This window comes from Aquila chrysaetos, chromosome 22 (assembly GCF_900496995.4).
Source record: "Aquila chrysaetos chrysaetos chromosome 22, bAquChr1.4, whole genome shotgun sequence".
NCBI lineage: Eukaryota > Metazoa > Chordata > Aves > Accipitriformes > Accipitridae > Aquila > Aquila chrysaetos.
The window spans coordinates 17,184,204-17,205,002 of NC_044025.1; the positions used below are offsets into that span (position 1 = coordinate 17,184,204).

Here is a 20,799-nt window from a genome sequence, read left to right on the forward strand (position 1 = left end):
CTTGGGTGTTGTTTTTTTGTTTTTGTTTTTTTTTTTTAAAACAGGATATGCTGAGTGCTTCCTTTTGTGCTGGTGACCTTGCAGGGGGTGGGGGAACAAAGAGGGGGCTTGACCCGCTGGTAGTACTGATCGTCAGGGCTTGACAGAAGTTTTGTTTAAATATGACACATTGGAAAATTAAGCCGGGGTCAATCCCCAAATTCTGGAAATTTTCCCTCTGTTGAGGGAAAACACTTGCAGCAGCCTGTGGGAGTTGCTTTCCAAGCTCCGAAGGGCAGCTTTCTACCCTTACGTGACTCAAGGGTTGCAATTGTTTGTGTATTTAATGTGCAAACCAAAACTTTCAGTCTGCCACATCTCTCTTTAAATTACACTGTAGGGCTGCTGCTTCCCATAAGGGTGTGAATGGCCACCTCTGGATAGTAATCCAGATATTAATTAATTTCAAGTGCCTTGAAATCCTAGCTCATCATGCTAGATGCTAGCCCATGGAATGGGTTTTCCTTTTTTTTTTTTTTTCTTTATAAATGAGTCTAGTGTTTGAGGAAGTGGAGCGGAGCTGTTTTGATACCTCAGGCTGGGATCATCCTTGGCACTATTACTTATTACCTTTTTTTATGGTTACCGGCAATGGTCTCATTTTGACTGGAGGCCTTTTGCTGGGGATACAGCTGTGAAAAAGTCACCGGGAAAGTACCTGGACTGTTATGCCTCACCCTTTTTTTCCAGACCATGTGTTTTTAGGGCATGAAGCGCTGTCCCCATCAGCATGTTCTCTGCCTCTGGAAGTGAGGAATGATTACCCAAATTGCTGCTTGTATTTCTAGTTTTCAGGAAGAGGAAGGCGGCCCTGAACTGCTCATGGGCAGTAACGATGTGGGGTTTGACTCTTGGCAAGGAAAGCTGGAAATATTCACCTGCTTTCTGGTTCGAAAGGGCACATCGTGTGGGACCGCGCCAAGGCTGCTTTGCCTGCTCTGAGCAAGTCCTGGGAGGAAGTGTTAAAAAATGACCTTGGTGGGCCAGCACCGTGGGCTGGTTCTGTTCCCTTTTTTTTGTACTTTTGCCCCGCATTTCAACTCGGATCTATGTCATGCGGTTTAGGCCTCAGATTTTATACTCTGTGACTTTCACGACAGCAGAATTCCCCCTGGTTTTTAATGTTACTGCTTTTTCCATTTTTGTAGTCAGTGAGGAACGTGTTACTGGTGCTCGCATCACCTCTGACTCCGGTCCGAAGCCTGCCCGGACTCAAATATCCTGATAACTTGCACATCCGAGTTGTTCAGTGGTGTCATGTGCCCATGTCATTGCACATGGGCAGAAGCAGCCAGGGGCAAGGGGGATTTAAACTGAAACGTTCACATTTGGCAGTAAATTATTTCAGAATCCTGATTTTCTTTTACTGTGCTGATAGGGACTTTCATTTTATGGCGAAATTACATAAGGCTGTACAATCAGGCATGGTACTCTGGTGCAGAATTAGTAAGATGTGTTTGAGTTTGAATAGGAAAAAAGCTCCTGGAATGTTGATCCCCCCCCCCCCCCCCCCCCCCCCCCCCCAAGAGTTAAAATGCCTGTAATTTTAACTTTATGTTTGAGTGAGGGTAGTCTCTTAATAGTATTTGTTTGAGAAATACAATATTTGCCTTTGAAAGCAAACGGTATTGTCATATTTGAGTTATTTTGTGTTGTTTCCATTACTGTCAGCAAAGACTTTTCTTCTCAGTAGTTCCTGAAGTCTGCTTTTCCCCCGAGGTCTCCTTTGATACGAATATCCTTTTGGGGATCTGTTGTATACCAGTTGTGTGTTTTTTCTAAGCTAATGTCTCCATGTTGATGTAGGCACTGAAAAAGTTCAACAAAATAAGAAAATAATATTGCTATTAAAAACCAAAAAAGTCCTTTCCGTTATGCTATATCCCCTGTGTTTTAATCATAATATGTTTCTCTGAAATCCTCTCAAAATCCATCTCAATATTTGGATTCCTTCAGTCATGGTTTTTTTATTATCTTTGTATATACCTAAAGGCAAATTCGGAAATTGAGATTTTTATAAATATGCTATTACACTGACATCTTTTTCTTACTGTGTCTGCCTGACTCGAGGAATAAAACTATGGGGCGTAATGTATTCGCACCATGATTTTGGCTGTTGATTCTAAACAGAGAATTATGCCAGTTAAGGTAAAATGATTTTTCATTTTGCGAAGACTAAATTAATATTTAGGTCTCCATTTATCTTAGTAGAGGCATTTAAGTTTTGAACACTAGTAACTGCTATTGGGCATCTATCAAACTTTTAGATCAGAGCTATGTCAAACCTCTCAGAAACTGAAGATGAACATGTTACGGGGATGGTTGTAACGTATCCCACAAAGAAGCCCCATAGGCTTTGAAAATTTACACTTAGCATGTCACTTTTAAGTTAATATAAGGATAGAAGTGCCTGCGGAGGTGTTGGATTGCCCGCGCTGCAGGAAGGCAGGTCGCCGAGCCCCGTTAACTTTTTGGCCAGCTTTGGGGGGCCGAAGCTCTGCGGCGTTACGGGACAGCCCAGGAGAGCGGAGCTCAGCCTGGGGTCCGCAGCCAGGAGACGAGAGCAGCTCCCAGAGGACCCCCCCAACCACCACCACCAGTGCTGCCCAGTGGGATGAAGCTGGGCTGGACTGGGTATATCTGGAGTCCCATCACCTCTCCAAGGCGAGAACCTGGTGGAGAGGGACCTTCGTGGTGTCCACGTGTGGGCTAGGAGCTGAGCCCAGGGCTGTCCTTCCAGAAACATGAGCAGAAGCTCATCCTTCTCTGCTCCGAAGGAGAGTGCGTTTGAAATCTGCTCCTCCTTTAGGGTGAACTCCTGGCTCCAGTAAAGCCAGTGGTAGAATTGATTTTGGCAGAGCCGGGATTTTTGTTCCTGGGGTTTACCACGAACAGCAATCATCTTGCCAGGGGACAGTTTAGCTCTAAGCGAGGCTTTTATTCTTTCACGTAGAATCTGCAAAGACATCTGTAATTACTGCTGGTAACTAAGGCAACCCAACTTTATAGTTGATACCTGCATGCAGCAGAGCTACAGGTTATGGGTTTTTAAAATACCTCTCGGTTGGGATGCGGCCACGCTCAGGCAGGAGCTGTTCTTTGAGCCGAGCCCTGCTCGTGGGTCTTGGGGAGGAGGAACACGGTGCAAGCGGGGTTGCAATTAGCATCGCTGGCTTAATTAGGGACTCTCAAATCAGGGTTCGTTTTTTCTGCTTGGGGACAGCGTTGAAAGGCCATGCGGGAGGTGGCGGTGGGGTTGGCACTCCATGAAAGTAAGAACCTCTTTGCTTATTTTAGGAGAATCCTGCTGTGTCCCTGACAAGGATGTTCATCTGGCCCAGGGAAATTAAATCATTTGTCCATTTGCTCGGTGCACGGCCTCGGATAGCCCAGGAATAGAACAAATTGCTCCTGGCAGCCGGCTTGCGAGTCCCGCTGGTGTAGTAGGACATCAGCTAGGCAAACGTGAAGGTGCTGGGGGGAAAGTCTCTGCAGTCACAGGGTGCAGGGGCTCCAGCACGTCCAGGTGGTCTCGGCCAGTACCTTTGATCAGAGGACCCTGGTCCTCCTCTGCTATGCTCCATTAATATAATAACAGTGTAATAAGTGTAATAATTCTTAGTGTTGTGGGGAAAAATACCCCAGAAGAGGGCTATGCAATGCACTGTTTTGGTCTTCTCAGGGGTAGCTTTTGCTTTGCGGCAGGTTGCATTCGCTCGGAGTGTTTAGGTTCTTGCGTTTTTACGTTGGAAATGTGTCGGTGATCTCTGAGAGTGTGTGCATGGGGGTGTGAAGTCTTTTTCCCAGATAAAATCATCCTCCGTCCGTTACTGGAACACAGTTCTGTGGAAGCTGAGTCAGTCTCAAAGATGAGTTAAAGGCTCTTGGCCATTAATTTTTCAAATGTGTTTTTTATATGAGTCATTTGGAAAAACTTTAAATAGCATATCTTGATTTTTTTGAAAGAAGTTTTTAACCAGACAATCTGCAGTATTTTCTTATGGTGAGCCGTTGGCAAAATGTGAAATCCACCCCTGCTAATAAAGCTGAGGATGCTTTTAGGATGCTTTTTAAAAAGTTACTTTTCATGCTTTTTAGGAACAACTGGTTAATCTTTTTCAGAAAGTCTGAAGCAAGGTTTTACTTTTAAAATACACGGACAAATGTTGGTGGAGTTGAGGCTTTATGAAGGCTTGTTGATCTGACATTTACTTTGGTGTTTAATGAAACTTGTCGTGTCCTTTGAACTGTATCTTTTGCCATCGGAAAAGTTTGAACATAAGATATCTTTCGTCTCCGGCACTGGAGTGCTAATAAATAAATCTCAGTGGTGTGCTTTTGCTTATTAAAGAAGCCCCATGATTTTGGTGTGCATCGCTTGATTTCGGATCCCACGAGGTCCGTCTTTGACGGTGACCGAAGCGGTGTCCTGCGGCAGTCCGGCGGGATGGGTACAGCTGTCCCTGTCACCGCCTTTTGGTTTCACTTTCTTTTTTTTCTTTTTCTTTCTTTTTTGTTTGTTTTGTTTGCTTCCTGTACGTGTTTTGGCTTTGGAGACTGAAAGCTCAGCGAAGTCACTTGCACTTCCAGAGCCTCGTTTTTCACGCCTTGGCTCCGGCGCGCCGCAAGGGCGTGTTTAGCTGTTTAAAAAGCAAGGGTTTATGCTGGGGTGTTTAAAGCTGTGGTCAAACTTTGCTTGGCCTAAGATTTCAACCAGGGCTTTTGATAGATAAAACACCGAGGCTTAGCTGAATTTGGCCATGTCCCTGGAGCAAGGACTCTCCCTCGCTGGGGCGTGCGGACTTGGGGGAGAGCCGAGAGCCGCCGCTGCTCCGTGCCCGTGAACGCTGCTGGCGGTACGTGTGGCACAGAATGAGTTCAGCTTTCTTTGGGGACAGAAAAGCTGGTCGCGTCGTTGCCTGGTACCAGTCCCCTGAATATTGAACATTGAACAAAAGGTATTCTTTCTGATTTTTTTTTTCTTTTTCTTTTAATCCAGCCATACTAAACTAATTGGATGATGACTGTAACGCAGTTTGGGAAGTTGTCTCCCTCAGTGGGACATGTGCTGAGTGATGTTGTGCTCAGCCTTGCAGCTTCACTTATGACTGAAAATATTTCACTTGCTCAGCAAAGTGAAAGAATTGGACTTGGCTGGTTTTTGGCATTAACCTTTGTCTTGGGCACAAAGCTGGAGGCCGCTCAGTATGCAGGCGTGTATTCGAGCTGGGCGCAGCTTGGCTGCTATTCAGCATCTTGTTTCTAGAAGAAGGACAATGCAACCCACCGAGGACAGCTGGGGGGGGCAAAGAGGTTCGTGTGGTCTCAAGGGACGTCGTGCTGGTAACAGCCACCGGTCGGGAGCCGGCAGCGGGGAGGGTGTAATGTTCAGCAAGGGCTTCACACTGTCAGGGGGTTGTAAATTGTGAATAATAGTGTTTTTCAAAGGAAAAGTCACTGTGTGTGAGTATACTTATATATAGATATATATGTGCATGCATAAGCACCTTAGCAGAGGCTGGCGGGCTGTTTTGGGGAAGGATCCTTCCACCCTTCTTCAGACATCATCTTCTGGTTGCAGGTAGAGCCAGGATGCTGGGCTGCCCAGACTGTTGGTTTAACCCAGTTCAGCCTTTTTTATCATGATACAAGCCCAACTAAGAAAGGCGGCAGGGAGGAGGGGACAAACATGAAGCTGAGGGAGACCGTCCTTTGGAAGCAAAACTCTGCGAAGGTCTCCGATCTGTTGCATGGTGGCCACGGGGTTACCTGCTGAGGTCTGCCGTTCGCCTGGGGTTGGCTTTCGACATGGACAACCTTACTTGATTTGTCCTGTTTGCCTTTGCCTGCTGGCAGGTTTGAGGGGTGAGCCGTGGCTGTAAGCAGAACAGGGACCTGGCTCCAAGTGCAGCTTTTTTTCGTAGGTGGAAACCTTTAGCTCCGGGTGATTTCACGCACTTTCAGATCAGGGAAGTAGAGATATTGACCTGATGTCAATTCTGTGTAAAGAGCCAGTGCTCCCAACAAAGTAATGAGGACATGTATGTGCCTTAGGCACCTGTTGGCCTGGTTAAACATAGCACATAAGTGAGTGCATCTGGTTTGATATTACCTATATAACTGGTGGTTCTGGTAGGAAGGTCTGGTTTAATAATTCTTGCTATATGTTTCAGTGGCACTAAATAGACCTATTTCTAAAATGGAAACGGGATGTGGCCTCTAAAGCTAATGCTTTGGAAGCTGTGCAGGGAGTTTTAATAGTCCTTTTCTACTTGCCTCTATAGAAGAAGATACAAGTCATGTATTGTATGCTTGCGGTTTCAGATGGGACACTGAAGACTAAACTTCTCTTTCTCTGTATGGATGTTAAAGTATCCATGGTACTCTTGTAGTTCCCAGTGCTGAAGTCTATTTCTATTCAGTGAGGCAATTATGTTCTGGCTTGAATTTCAACTTATACTGCTTTCCTGGCCTGAAGCCTGTAAGGCTGGGCTTTGTCCTCAAGTGTTTGGCACTTTTTCCTTTTCTTCGCTGCTGACTGAAATGTGGGCTGGGTTGGCTTTCAACATTCATGCAGAAGTAGCTGCATTTTTTGATGCTCTTCACATGGGTAACCTGAGCAGGCTGACAAACACGCCAGTAACTCCGTGCATAATACCCTGTGCTGCAGATTTATGATACTTTTTTTTTTTTTTTAAAGTGTCATTGAATCAAACTTTCTACTCCTTTTTTTTGTCCATGTTTTTAGCATTAAGCAGAGTTCCCGATCCTCTGAGGCAGCTGAAGATGAAAAGGACCAGCGCACAGTGACAGTCAACCCCTCTCACATGAGAAAGGCATTCAAGGTCATGAATGAATTACGGAGGTACACTTTTGACTTAATGGGGACCCTCTCTGGTTTAGCAGAAATGTGCTGATTGGAACAGAAAGGCTCCTGGGAGACTTACAAAAAAATCTGTGCCATCTTTGTCACAGCTAATGGTTGCATGTAGGGGATTAATCAACAAGTAGGAAGAGACAGCTAAAATATAGCCCTTTTGTGGTGGGTTGCTCTTCCCAGTCTCAGACCTCTCCATCTTCCCAGCAGAAGGAAGCCAGCTATGGCTCAAAACCATCTGAGCAATAGCCTTCAGTCATAGATGATAATTCATTTAGTTTTTTCCATTACTTACAGCAAATTCAGCTGTAAACTGTGTTCTGTAAACTATGTTCTTAACTGAGCTAATGGTCTGAAAACCAATAATAGAACATTACAGACACTAAGACACCTACGCATAATTACAGACCAAACATTATTAATGTACTGTTCTTATTCTCTTTAACTAGCAGTGTCGCTCAGTCTGGGCTTAGCACCCCAAAGTAGGGAGTGAAAAAAAAGCCGCAACTCAGGAAGAATGTCAGCACTCTACTTGCAAATTTGAAAATCCAGATATTGGTTAAAAGAGAACACCTTCATCTCTACACAGCTGCGTGGGTACAGGGAGAATGGAGGCTGAAAAAACATCAGCAAACACAGTCTTCAAGAACTGCTGTCATCACATCAGCAGTGTGGTGGCGGTGGTTAAACCCGAGTTGTTTCTTGATTGTTGTTATCCCATGAACCAGATAGAAGTTCAGCGAGCATTTCTCTGGCTGGTTCGCTTGAGTCCTTTATCATTCAAATAGAGATTAGAAACCCAATTTTTAAAAGGATTCCTATGGAAAGTACATGTGTCATACCCATGAACGTATGTGCTCCCTTTGTGTCCAGATGGTACGATGAAAGCAGATAACACCCTTTACTCTTCCTGCACGCTCAAAGTACTCAAAAGGTGCTGTAATAGCCACCTCTCTTCTGTGATTAAGTAGTTTCCCAATATACACGTACTCTGGTGTGGAGAAGGATTAGAAATGTCTCCTTCCACAGATGTCTGACAGCGGTTCTCAGTTGCATAGGAACAGAAAATGGAAATGTCCTTCCCTTGTAACAATTACATGGAGTATGGTTTGGTTTTGGTTTGGTTTTTTTTTTTTTTTTTTAATTGGCATCCCTCTAGTGCTTTCTTTGTACTGAAAGCAAAGGATCTGAAAATAGAGGTTTCTGCAGCTATATTCAGAAATCTATTGTGCTACTATTATTCCTTTGTTAATTGAAGCGTAGTGGGAATAGCTGGAGACGGACAATGTTTCTTAGTGCCTGTAGTTAGCTAGAACTTGTGCAATACTGAAGTGATCAAATGTAGAAGACTGAAAGCTGCCCTTAAGCACCTGTTTGATGTTTTCTTCTTCTGGGTCCTCCTTTTTGTCAGCTTCTGCTGTTGTTCTGGATTATACAGTTCTCGTGTCTGTGGTAAGGGATCCGTTAAGCTGTCAACAATCAATGTTAATAGCTATCTTGAATAATAGTGCCTCCAAATGCATCCAGAAATCTCATACAGAGGGTCTAGAAAAATCTTGCTAAGCCTTTAACCTATCTGCTATATGTTGCTCACTTGAAATTTTTAGCTTTCGTAGATGAAATTCATTTCACGAGTGGTACTTTAGATAACTATAGTCTAAAGAGGAATTGAACAGAGCCCCTTCTGCATAAGCTGAAGGAAATGAGGAAGCCTCCGTTAAGAGGCTGTTAAAGAGCTTCCCTCATTGCCGTCCCCCTTCCAAAGTGGGGTGAATGTAGAGCACGGACTACCAATTCCTACTTTCTTCCTGTTTTCCAACTATAACCCTCCATTTCACAGGTGTTTTGTTCACGTATTCCAATATATGGAGAAGAGGAGACGTACCTAGTCCTTTAGAAGCTCTACGAGTGTTTATTTGATATGCAGTTTCCTAAAGACAAAGTGCAGCGTGGTGATAAGCATTTCTGAAGAGAAGGTGACATCTAGATTTACAGCCACTGATCCTTTTTCAGGCTTGACATTTGAAAAGAACACCCTTATTTTGCATTTGTATGCTCAAACATCTTAAACCAACTTATTGGGAGGCTAAGCACTTCTAGCTGTCAGCATCTCTGAAGCCCTGTACAAACATTAACTAATGAATCCTCAAAGGACATACGTGGGGCTAGTAGAAAAGGTCACCAGTTAATGAAGTGACGTTTCCAAAGCTGTACAATGAGTCAGTGGGGGAGCTCAGAAGTTTTTTGGTTCCTGTTTGGAGCCCTGTGCTTTATCTCAGTGACTCTTAATCCCAGACTAATTCATGTGGTAAATGAAGTCCTCAGGCCCATGGATAAACTCCAGTGATTGGCATCTCCTCACTGGGAGACGGCTGAGGCAGCCTCTGCGCTGGTCAGTGCCAGGAGATGTTTTGGTGGTCACGTTCTTTAGGGCCAAACATGGAAGGAAGTACAAAATAACTTCATTTTTCCACTTTACCTTTCCCTCGTGGAAAGACGAAAGCACTGCTGGTGTTCCCTTGCGCAGCTATTTCTTGTCTTGTCTTATAGATCTGCTAGAGCATGGCTCCACGTAGTGCCCAAGCTCTTAAGCACTTCTGTGCCTTCTCCAAGCCCTACTTGTCTGAGAGATGGAAGGAGCCCCTTACCCATCTGTTCAGCAGCACGTATGCCTAGTTTGGCTTGCAGATTTTTTTTTTTCTGGGAAAAGCAGAACCACAGGCAGGGCTGCAGGATCAGGAGGATCCAGGCTTTGCGTTGTAGGCAAACACTGACAGGAGCTGGTAGCTGAAGGACTAGAGGACCCTCCACTGGGATTTGGCAGAAGCTCAGGTGCCTTGTCTGTAATGGTGGGTCTTCTGCTTACTTTTTCAGGATATACCGATGTAGCTTTTTGCCTGACCAGGAGTTCTGAAATGATCTTTGTCTTTTCTGGTGTTTTTCCAGCAAGCGGCTCCTCTGTGATGTGGTGATTGTGGCCGAAACTGTGGAGATGGAAGCCCACCGCGTGGTCCTTGCGGCGTGCAGCCCTTATTTTTGTGCGATGTTTACAGGTACTCCTCTTGACACCAGACGCTGTACGTGGGTTGAACGGGCCATTGCAAACCCAGAGGCTTCTGGCTGTGTCTCCAGCAGGAGCTGCAGCATGGGCAGTAGGCATGGCCAGCGAGGAAAGGGTTTCTTTGAGAGAGAAGCAGTATGGTTAGGTCTGCAGTTTGCTACACCTGATGGATGATGCTGGTCATCCTTGACTAATTCCTCGAGGCATGGTATATGGGTATGGGGTGGTTGTATGGGTGTGGGGTGAGTGCGTAGCATGAGAGTCACAGGAAGGTTATTACTATGAGGTTTGTCTCACTGTTTTTTGGGTTGGTTTTTTTATCCCCCTGAACAAGACCTTGGGTCATGAAAACACATCATTAACATCAAGCACGTGTGCAGTGCCCTAAATATTCATGGTGCACATCAAAGAAGTTGCTGGCACAGGAGTTGTAGTTTCAAGGCTCAGCCCTGCTGATGCTGATTTGCAGTCACGGATGTTTAATCTCCCATGGCACTTTTTGCTGCTGCCCGAAATAACACTGTTGTTCTCTTGATCCCAGTGTGTTTTAGCAGCCCTGCCTTTTTGCAGGGTGCGTTGCTGCAGCCTGGTGTATTTTGGTAATGGCAGATGCAGCCTCCGTGTGAGGAGAAGGAGAGGACTAAATTCTTGCTCTGATCACCTGATCCCTATAGCAGGTGCCCTTTGGAGGCTGTGCCCAGCAAAAAACCTGTGCCGATCCCCAGGTAGGGGAGTGACCAGCTTATTTAAGTCATTCTAGTAAAATTAGTCTGGTCAGGAGCTCCTTAGCTTCCTTCATTTTCTTGCCCTCCTTTCCAGGATAGGAACTGACTTAACCAAATATGAAGAAAATGATTGTACGCTCCAGGGAATGGTTGTTACCATCCCTCAGCTTCAGCATAAACGAGGTTTGGAGGTTTTGCCCCTGTTTCACGTTCCTTTGCCTGCGGTCTAGGGGTTGCTTCTTCCTTCTAAAAGCCTTGAGATTAGACCTCCTTTTATTTGCTTTACTGGAAGCAGAACACAGCATTTCTGAGGAAAAAGCTTGTCATTTGGGAAGCTTTCTTCCCTTCTGCAATGGAGGCGGGGAGAGAACCTCAGGTGTAAACAGACGTCTGAATGTGAGATGAGATGTGAGGTTCGCCATGGTGGCTTTATCAGCGTGGTGAGCTAAGGTGGAGAGCGTTTGTGTTTTCTAGGGCACCGGTGCTGCGCCGTGGAAGTATTGGCCGCGGTGGCGAGGCAGAGGAGCGAACGCTGCTCAGGGGCAACCGTTCCCGCGGGGCACCTCGAGGAGCACTTGCGAGTGCTTGGGATGCTCGTTCCTGACGAGAGGTTTAAAAAAAAGAAAAAAAATATTGGGGAAAAAAACCCCCTCTGATCCTTAGAGGTCATCTGAGCGGGAAGGCGGTGGTGCGGGGCTGCTCGTGTTTCCGTGCAGGAATTCTCCGGGCCGTGTAATCCCTCACGCCGCGAGTTAAACAGTAATCAGCTAACCGCTGTCACGTGGCCGGCTCGGCAGCTCCCCTGGGTGACAGCCTCGGCAGCCGCCCGTCCCCTCCTCCTGACACGTCCCCGCGGGCAGCGGGTCAGGCATGGACCGGTTCTCCCTTTGCTTTCCGTCTAGCTAGCCCCGAATTTCGAAAGTCTGGATCTCCCTCTTGCAAAGACCGAGCGCGCGATCTCCTTCCAGCTGTGTGGTGGTTCGCTCTCTGGAGCGGGGCGTTTTAAAATCACGGCTCGAACCTCGGTTGGTTGTTGTGGCTTGGAATTTTTTTTTTTTTTTTTTTTTGCATTGCGCATCAGTGGTGCAGCCCAGTGGCTGGGGGGCAAGCCGCACCGTGCGGGTGTTTGCAGGACTGGGCAGCAGCTGCTTGTGCGCGCTGAGTCCTCACTGGAGGAGCCGCTTTTTGGGGGTGCGGGGAGCCGGAGGGGTGCCCCAGCAGTGCTGGCAGCCACGCGGTAGCGAACGATCGGTATAAAGCTGTGAACAGTGGGAACCAAACCGAGACCTGCAGCTCATCCACCTCCACCTGACGCTTGCTCTGTAGGTTGGGCCCGACTTTGGACTCGTGAATGACCTTGTAATGACCGTGGGGTCTTTCCTAAACCATTTAGGGTCCTCTGGTTAGGCGTTCCTCTTTGAAATAGCCTTGGGAAGTCTGAAAATAAGCATGCACATCTGTTTGTGACTTCCACTGCTGGGACCCAGCACCTCCTAACTGCGTGTCCCTTCCCACACTGGCTTTCTGGAGCATTTTGGATGGCGGCTGGTCCTTGTTGGCAGCGTTCTGTGGGGATGATTGGGGACAGTGATTTCTGTCCGTTTAGGAGAAAACACGATCAGTTCAGAAAGGGTAACGGATACTTCAGTGATGCTGCTAGGACCGCTCCTGTGAGATACCTGGGGAACTTCAGAAGTGCCGAAGGAGGAAGCAGCGACGCAGAAACCTCCCGTGCAGGTCTTGCACGCCGCTCCAAAGCGCTCGCCCCACGTGTGAGAGGCTGCAGTTTTGGTATCCAATGCACTCGTATTCTCCTTCAGCACGTCTCTGATTTAGGAAATAAGAAAAGCTGTAGCTGTGCGCTGGGAAGCCTCCCTGGAGCGCAGTACGTAGGAGGCAGGGCGAGCTGCTGTGCTGGGTAAACAAGGCACCGCGAGCTGCTGCAGTTCTGACTCTAGTTCATCTTGCGACAAAGCGGGAGAGCTCTGCTCTCTCCCTGCCCTCATGAGCAAAGGGGAATGGAGAAAGCACCGCTGGGTGTTGAGCGTGATGCTTGAGGGCTTGCCTTCGCGAGGGGCTGGTGTCTGCAGAGTCTGTCCCCTAAAGAGGGTCTGCTTGGAGCCCCTCTGCCTGTTTTTTTACCTGCCTTTGCTCCCTCCTACCCTGTCCCTCGTGTCTGCCCGACCGCGGCGGTGCGGGGTTGGGGTCTGTGCAGCGCCTCGTGCAGGGCAGCCCTTTCTCAGCACAGCCCTTACGTAGAGAGATGATGCTAGTGCTTTGAATTATTCTGTAATTAAGGTATCGGGTAAGGCTCGAGTCTGACTTACGAAAGACATCCTAGGGGTTGGGTTTTGTGGGCTTTAAGGTGTGAGGTTTTCTTTCCTGAAGGCGTGTGGGGTGAGATGCCTGAATTGACCCACCGTGCTTTAGAGGCTGCGTTTGCCTTGGGTCTGTGCTCGGAGGAGGGGGCAGCTTGTTGCCCGCTCCTGGTCTGCTCCAACCCCTGCCCTGGTTCGCTTGCGGGGTCTTCACGTTCTTCCTCGCTCCGCGGCGTTAGAGACGCGTCCAGAGCAGCACCGTCTGGCCAGCGGCAGGCACTCCGTCACGCCAGAGCGGCTGGAGGGGTCGGATCCCATCCGACCGCGGGGCACGGCGCACGAGACTCCCCTTTCTCATCGCGCGCTGGGCTGTTAGCAGAGCAGAGGCAGCGCAGGCTATTGGTATGCAGGGCTGGCAGCTTGCTGGTGGGTGTGGAAGCCCACACAGCCTTTATTTTTGTTGCCTGTGTCACATGAACGCCGCAAAGACAGATGATGTTATCGGATCGGTCCCTCCGAGCTGTTTCTGCATCCGTCTCACGGGTGCGTGCGTCCGAGCCTCCCCTCCGCCCCGTGGCTCCCGGCGAACGCGGCAGGGCGCCGGCTGCTCCGCTTGCCCCTCGCCGTGCGGGTGATGTCTGGCTGGGTGCTCCTTACGGGAGCTCCAGCTCCATGTAGGCTGATGGGGACCGGCCTGTTCTCAGAAGGCCCCTCTCATCTCTGGAGATGTTTGTTTTTTTTTTTTGGTTTTTTTTTTTTTTTTTTTTTTTTTTGTGGGGGAGGAGGTGTGTGAAGGAGCTGACATTTATTTTGTCAATTAAAAAGTCCTGCCTGTTTTGAAGGCCTCCCAAATGTAGGTCATTTATCCCTTTGTACTTCTACGTTTGCATTCATGGGCTTCTCTGAAGAACATTTTATTATTTAATTTTAAAAATTGAATTTGGGGCAAATATTATTTCAGTCTACATTTCCCTTGGGACGTTGTTGGCTCTTCTAATACTTATGGTCTGACCCCGCTCCTGTTATTTGCCTCCTTATTGGCATAAGTGAAGCCTGCAAAGTTCAATTTCCAGGATCCAGATTTTGCTCAGGCTTGGACCCCCTTTAGCATCTGACTCTGTGCTGTGCACTTAATGTACCCAGCCGCGTCTTGTCGCACGCTGTACGGAGATGTAGGCTGTAATTACTTCTCCCATAGGCTGCAGGAACTATTTTTCCTCTTAATCCCACAGCAATACTGAGTCACCAGATTTCTTAGGTAGTGATTATTCATGCCCAGGTTTAAGAATTGACACTTCTTCATGCTCTGCTTTGTTCAGCTTTGTTTTTTCACTTATTGTTTCCCTTCTGCTTGGGAGTTTGTTCTTTCTTTTGTGTGGTTCCTCAAGATCTTGGTGATTAAAACCTGGGTGAGGTCACCATGTGCATGGACGATGGAAGGGCCCCGGGAGTCCTTCCTCCTCCTCCCCACAGCACGCTTTTGATGCTTTTGTTCCTGTGACGTGCTCCTGTTACGCACGGGCTATGTGGGTATGGTGCCTGCAGAGCGTTGGCCGCAACAGCGATGGGGAGGGTGCACATAAAGTACCGGTTCATGTATAGGCTTTTACACGGATACGGGTTTTACTTGTACATCCATAGGGGAAATTATTGCTCTAGTTCTGCATGTTTGTTGGTGTGGTTTTTTTTTTTTTTTTTTTTTTAAGTTATGTATTTGGAGAAAGGATACACTTTGGATCCAAAGGCTGCCTTGCCTCTGAGGTGTGAGGTTGGGAAGGTGAGAGAGGAGAAATACAGTTTTCTGCACAGATGCTTTGCATAAAGTGTAACTGTGCAGACAGGTTACAGCAGGGTAATTTAGGAGAGAAGCTTGCAGCACACTGGATGTAACTGCTGGCTCGTGTGCTTGTTTTCCTCAGCAGGTTTCAGGCTCTTCCTAAAGAAAGAGGGTAATGCTGCCTTGCTTTTATTGTAGGGTATACCACAAAGCACCCTAACTTAGCTGTTGCAACTTACTCATCTACACACACACACACACATATATATGAATATATATATATATAAAAATTAAAAAAAAAACATTTTTAATAAATATATAAAATATATATGTTTTTAAAAAGCCCTCCTAAGACTTGTCCACAGTCTCTTTGAGTCTGTCCCTGTGCTGAGACATGGTTGAGGGTCATACTGGGTGTTTTTTTAGCCCCTATATGTGTTTGAATGCAGGTGAACCATGGCAGGTTCTTTTCTGGCAAGAAATTGAGCTTGGTGCATTTATTGACTTATTTTACAGTAGTGTCTTCAAATGTTGAGATGTTAGGTGGCATTAGGAGGCTTCTGTGAATCTCGCTGGTTGTCCTTTGATGGTCAGGGATAGTGTCAGGGCAGTCTTTTAGTCAGATACCAGGAGGATGTGCTGGATGTGTGGGGAGCAAGGGCCTGCAACGATGTCCTGCAAAGCAAACTCTAACTGTCCTTTTGAAATGAATTTCAGGAGACATGTCTGAAAGTAAAGCCAAGAAGATTGAGATAAAAGACGTTGATGGGCAGACCCTGAGGAAGCTGATTGATTACATCTACACCGCCGAGATCGAGGTCACGGAAGAGAATGTGCAGGTAGGTCTGGTTCAGCGGCTCCCGTGGAGACCCAAGTAAAAAGCTTGAAACTCAAAGGCACAGGTCCTTTGGGGGTGAGTGATCTCTTCAGGCTGCAGAAAGTAAAAGGTTGAGCTTGAAAAGAGCTACTTCTAGCCTCTCTTTAGTCTTGAGGCACTTCGCTGCTTTCCCCGTGCTTAAGTCATGTTGCATTTAGCTTTTGTGTCGAGCTCTTATAATGAGAGCAGGCATTTGCCTTCCAAGAAGCTGTGCTGACTTGTGGGTCAGTCTGTCGAAGGTCAAAATAGACTCAAACAAGCAGCAAGTCAAACGTTGTTTTAAGGTCATGGCAGAGGAATCTGGCTGTTTTTAAATTCTTCTGGGTAGTTTGAGTTGTTTGGCAGAGCTTTGAGTGGAATATATTGTTCAAATGAGGGCATTGTTCCTTTTTTTTTTTGTGTGTGTGCGCGCTCCGTCTTGAATTTGTTTGAGGTAAATATTTGTCCAGAAGTGGAAAGAGTAATTGAAAGGCAGCCTACAGATAAAGCGGGATGCTCAGGAAGAGAGCGCTTCACTGTGTCACGTGGCTGTGGCTGCTGGTAAAGCTTTTTCTTTGACTCTACTTGTATTTGTGGTAAGAAAACGGCTGTGCACTTAGCCACTGATTTCTGGAAGGGACGCTGGGAGCTCGCGTGCGGACGTGCTTTTCGGTTGGTCTCCATTTTTGTTTGCAAGTGGCAGTTTGAGTCTGCTGTCTTCCTCCCTGTGACTTGGACGTTGGTCAGGGTGACAAGTCTGTGTCTGCGGTGCTGGAGAGAGAGGGGCAACGCTGCTGCGTGCGTTCTGTTGACCTAATTAACGTGGTAAAATTAGACGGGTTCTGCTCGAAATGAGGTTCTTGCCGTGGATGGGATGTGCTCTTCTGCTCCAGCCCCGCAGGGAGGGTGCAGGTTCTTGCTGACCTGTCGCTCTTCCTGCAGGACCTTGGACAAACCCCTGAGCTATCTCCACTTCGCAGTCCAAGCCCTGTGCCATCCTTCATGACCTAAGTCTGCGGGTCCCTTTTCTTGCCCCTTCTGCCCTTCTAGTTTTACAAACTTGACTTTCTGGCATGCTTTCAACCCGACAGTTGTCACACTGGTAGGACTGTGGACCCTGGCTGCCCTACGGCGAGGCTGAGGACCAGCACCAAGGAGACCTTCAAGGTGCCATTACAGCAGAGAACCTGAGGCTCAAACCCAACGGTGGGTCGGTTGGACTAGCTGTCTGCTGCGTAGCCCACGCTTAATTACAGTGTATAGTCAGGGTCATCAGCAGCTGAGATACAACATTACTTCAGTGGGGAACTGGGGTGGAGTTCCTTGGACCTCTGGGATCTTCCATTGCTGGAGGAAAAATGACGTGTACACGCTCTCAGGCTGGTCTCTTTTCCTGTGGGAAATGTGAAGACTGTATCCACGTGCTCCCTGAAACGTATGCTTTCCTTCCACGCTGCTGGTTGTTCGGTGGCCCAGAAGCACCCACTCGGCACGTGGGACGTGCTGAGCTCAGGATACCCTCTGGTGTGCTGGTCCCAGTCAGTCTGCCTTGAATGAAGCCTGCTTGAAGTGACTACGCGTGCCCTGGCTGTTTTCCCACGAGAGCTTTTCGGTGCTCGAGTACAGCTGCACCGGGGTATAAGCGGCGTCGCGGGAGCTGGAGCAGGTTGGAGAGCCAGCTCGGTCCTGCTGTGCGTTGGCAGCATAGACCTGCCTGGAAGGTCTATGAAGAAGTCCAGATGTTGCCTTTCTGAGCAACCGGAAAGCTATCTTTTTTAGTAAAACATAACCAAATCCTGCCTTCTGTGGCCTAGGGATTACAAAGAGTTAAAGTCAGAGCGCTGTCTGTATTTTGGCTTCCATCTTTCAGACAGTGAGATTAAAAAAAAGTAAGTTTGGTGAATGCTAAGGGGCAGGTATGGTGTTTTTTCCCAATTTAGTAAAGCAGGTCCTTTTACTACAGGATTTATTTAAATAACAACTGTGCGAGTAACTCTTTAGGCTGGAGGTAAATTAATTCATGGGGGCTAAGAAATGAAGCTGGTCTAATGCAGGATTAACTGACTAGTTTAAATTTTATTATGTGTTAAAAATGTCCATGCTGAAAATGTTTTATGGAATTTAGTATAATTTTGTGATGAAACCGATAAAAAGTTTAAAGAGAAATTTCCATGCTGTCTCTGGGTGTTTCACCCCTGAACAGAATGCCATGAATAGGTTAATATTCACCTGCAGCCACAGGAAGGAAAGTTTACAGGAAAGAATATTCTGTCATTCGTTGGAAGTGTTCGCATCAGTGAAGGCAAACAACATGAATAACAAAATATTAAGCTCCTTGCAGTCTGTGGTTTGGATTAGCAATGTCAGTCTTGGGAAGAAGTGAGCAGGTTTGGTCCCTTGCATCGCCACATCCTCCAGCTGCACAGCTTTGTGTCTGGAAGGATGCCTCAGTAATGCCTGTCTGCGTTGTTTCAGCAACGTTGCTTCCCAGTCTTGCTTGAGCACGGTGGGACTTTTTCTTTTCCCAGCAGGTATCTCCTGAGGTCACCTATTGCCACGTCATGCGCTCTGATTTTCTGGCAGGCCAAGGGTGCATTTTTAAAGGGGTTTTTCAGACTTCTTCAGCAGCTGGAAAAAGCAATTTCTGGGTATGGTTGCCAGGTAATTTTATTGTAGAAACTACAAGAAAAAAGATTGCTAAATGGCATTAAGTGAACAGATGCAGCCAAGCTACCAAAACATATGAATAAATGAAAAGACAATATCTTGTCAGTAAGCAAAATAAAATGAGAGCAGAACTGAAGTGAGAAAAAAGATGAGCAGCAAAGGTGACGTGGAGCGTAAGGATGAGTGTTCCCAAGTGTGCTCAAATGCTGAGCGGTGCTCAGCACTTCACAAGAAGCCTTTTTACAGTATTTTTGTTGTTTCTGTCCTGACAGAAACCTGTCTTTTCTGCTTTTATAGGCTGGTATGGTGTTCGGGAAGTGAGGCTCTTTTTCTACGCGCGTATTTTTGTAGCTGATTGTCGTTTCATTGCACGAAGTGTTTTTTCTCGTTTTTTGTTTTGTTTTGTTTTTTAAGTAAGGAAGGGTGTGTGTACAAGGGGTCAAGCCAGTACAGTCAGTTCCAGTCATCTTCTATGCAGCGGATTGCTGGGGGGGTTCATGCAATTTCTCCTCAACAGTATGTCCCAAGTGTGCAGGTAAAGGGGATTTTTCAGTCCACCCTAGCTCCATGAATGAGAGCACTGAGCCCATGTGGGAGCGAATGCCCTCTTCTAACTCCGTTGGGGGTACGTGGGTGAGAATCGCCCTGACGAATGCAATCCTGCTTTATGCGTTGGAACTTCATTTTCAGAGCGAGATTTCAAGGCAATATAGATGCAGTAGTAGGAGGGCTCAGCGGTGATGGATGATAGAGGGGCTTCTGTGCCGAGCAGTGTTTTGCTTCTGAACACGCATTTGGGATTTAACCTCCCACTTGTTTGGAAGGCATGGAACAGAGGAAGAATTTCTGTCTTCATTGCAGTCATGTTGTAGTCGCAGGAAAATTCATCCTGGGATTTTTGTCCCTGCTGCCTTCTCTTGTTCCTCTTCTGTTGCACCCCTCATCGAGGTTGGTTGTAAAGATTCATATGCGTGACAAAAAGATCTCATTCATTTGAAGGTGGAGCTTGATAAATTTGTTTAGAAAGAAGTTGTGCCATGCAGTTTCTGTAAAAGTGAGGAAAACTAAAGTGAGCAACCTGGGGAAGTTCACAGATGCCTGTGCGCAGCCCTGGTTGGCTTCGATGGAAACCACATGCACATGTCAAACAGAGCAGAGGGCCTGCTGTTCTGTACCTGTATGGAATAGCTGGCTGTTTTAACATCTCAGTTCCTTGAATTTTTGTTAGGTCTTGATTTTGCAGCCGAACTGGCTGCGTTGCCGCTTGCTTTCCAACGCTCGTATCAAACCTGGCAGCTCAGTGAAGAGTGATGGGAGCAAAGTCCGGCGATGGAGCAGAGGCTCAACACGGTGTCCTTGAGCGGAGCTGAACGAAGAGGAGATTTAGGAGTCTGCCTTCTCCTAGGCAGTGAAGACAGCTGGACCTCTGGCTGTAGACAGGGAATACAGTCTCTCTTCGGTGTGTCCCACCCATCCTTACTGATAGCACTTAATTACTTGCAGGCAGCCTGAGAATTACCCTCCCAATTAAGAAAGTCATTACCATTAGGGTTGTAATGATTCCCTGGGAAAAGTCCTGATTAACCTGATTCCACAATTAAATTCTTACGAATGAGGTGCAGCGTACTACATGTGTGATGTGTCCTCGTATACTACTGCAGCTCGAGATATGGCTCACATAGAAAGAATGAAGTCTGAAATCAGCTGTCTGGAGGAAATAGATATTGAAACTGCCAGCTTTGCAGACATAGTCATTTTAATAAAAAATGGCTTGAGAAAGGAGGAAAAAAGCTTTGCTAGAAGCTGTAGCATTTCCTTTTCAGAAGTGTGCTTCTGCACCTCAGCTTTCCCGAGGGACTTAGGACTTCACAACAAGGAAGGAGAGTGTCTGTGGCAGATGCAGTTTTGATGATAAAGGGGTGATAAGTGGGTCAGTTCATCTCCCTTCCCCCTGTTCGCTCCGAAACCTGCAGCTATAGTAGGTGCAAGCCCAGGGTGAGGCAGAGAGCCTTTCTGCCTTCAGTTTTAGGAGATGCAATAAATCAGAGCTATCTTCGTCCCTGGAGCAAAAGCTCCTTGCCATGCCTCACCCTCCTGGAGTGCTGGAGAGCCCTGGTCAGCAGCAGGGCTGACTTCTCCGGGGTGTTACAGCAGATGGGTTGGGGACCCTTCGTAGGCTTTATGGAAAGTCTTTTAAATTGAATTGGCCTAATAGAAAGGTGAGGAGAAACTTGTGGATGTGGCACCAAGGACTATGCTGTGCCCGGTGGGTGCGTCTCCCCATTTTTATCCCACTGTTTAGCCAAGGGATGGTGTATCTGCTCTGTGCGGTGAAGGTGGAGAAGGTAGATCAGGAGGGAAGTTGCCAGGTGCTCTCCTGTTTTCTCTCTCACCTCTGTATCCCTTGTCCTTCTCATGCCTGGTCCTGGAGAGGTTTTGTGGCCCCCGATCCTGTCACACATGCCTTCACCTGGGCTAT

The 20,799-nt window shown here is 47.1% G+C and overlaps 1 protein-coding gene across 6 annotated transcripts in view; it reads left to right on the plus strand.

The window, feature by feature from the left end:
* KLHL3 (kelch like family member 3) overlaps positions 1–20,799 on the plus strand; it is a 65,324-nt gene that overhangs the window by 15,790 nt on the left and 28,735 nt on the right. For 4 of the 6 annotated variants that reach the window (XM_029997765.2, XM_041119290.1, XM_029997764.1 and 1 more), the window contains 3 exons: positions 6,788–6,904; positions 9,863–9,969; positions 15,515–15,636. In XM_029997765.2, the coding sequence (XP_029853625.1) occupies positions 6,788–6,904; positions 9,863–9,969; positions 15,515–15,636 (346 nt within the window). Of the gene's footprint in view, positions 1–6,787; positions 6,905–8,756; positions 9,766–9,862; positions 9,970–15,514; positions 15,637–20,799 lie in introns of those variants that run through there. The other 2 variants (XM_029997767.1, XM_029997768.1) reach the window with 2 other exon arrangements.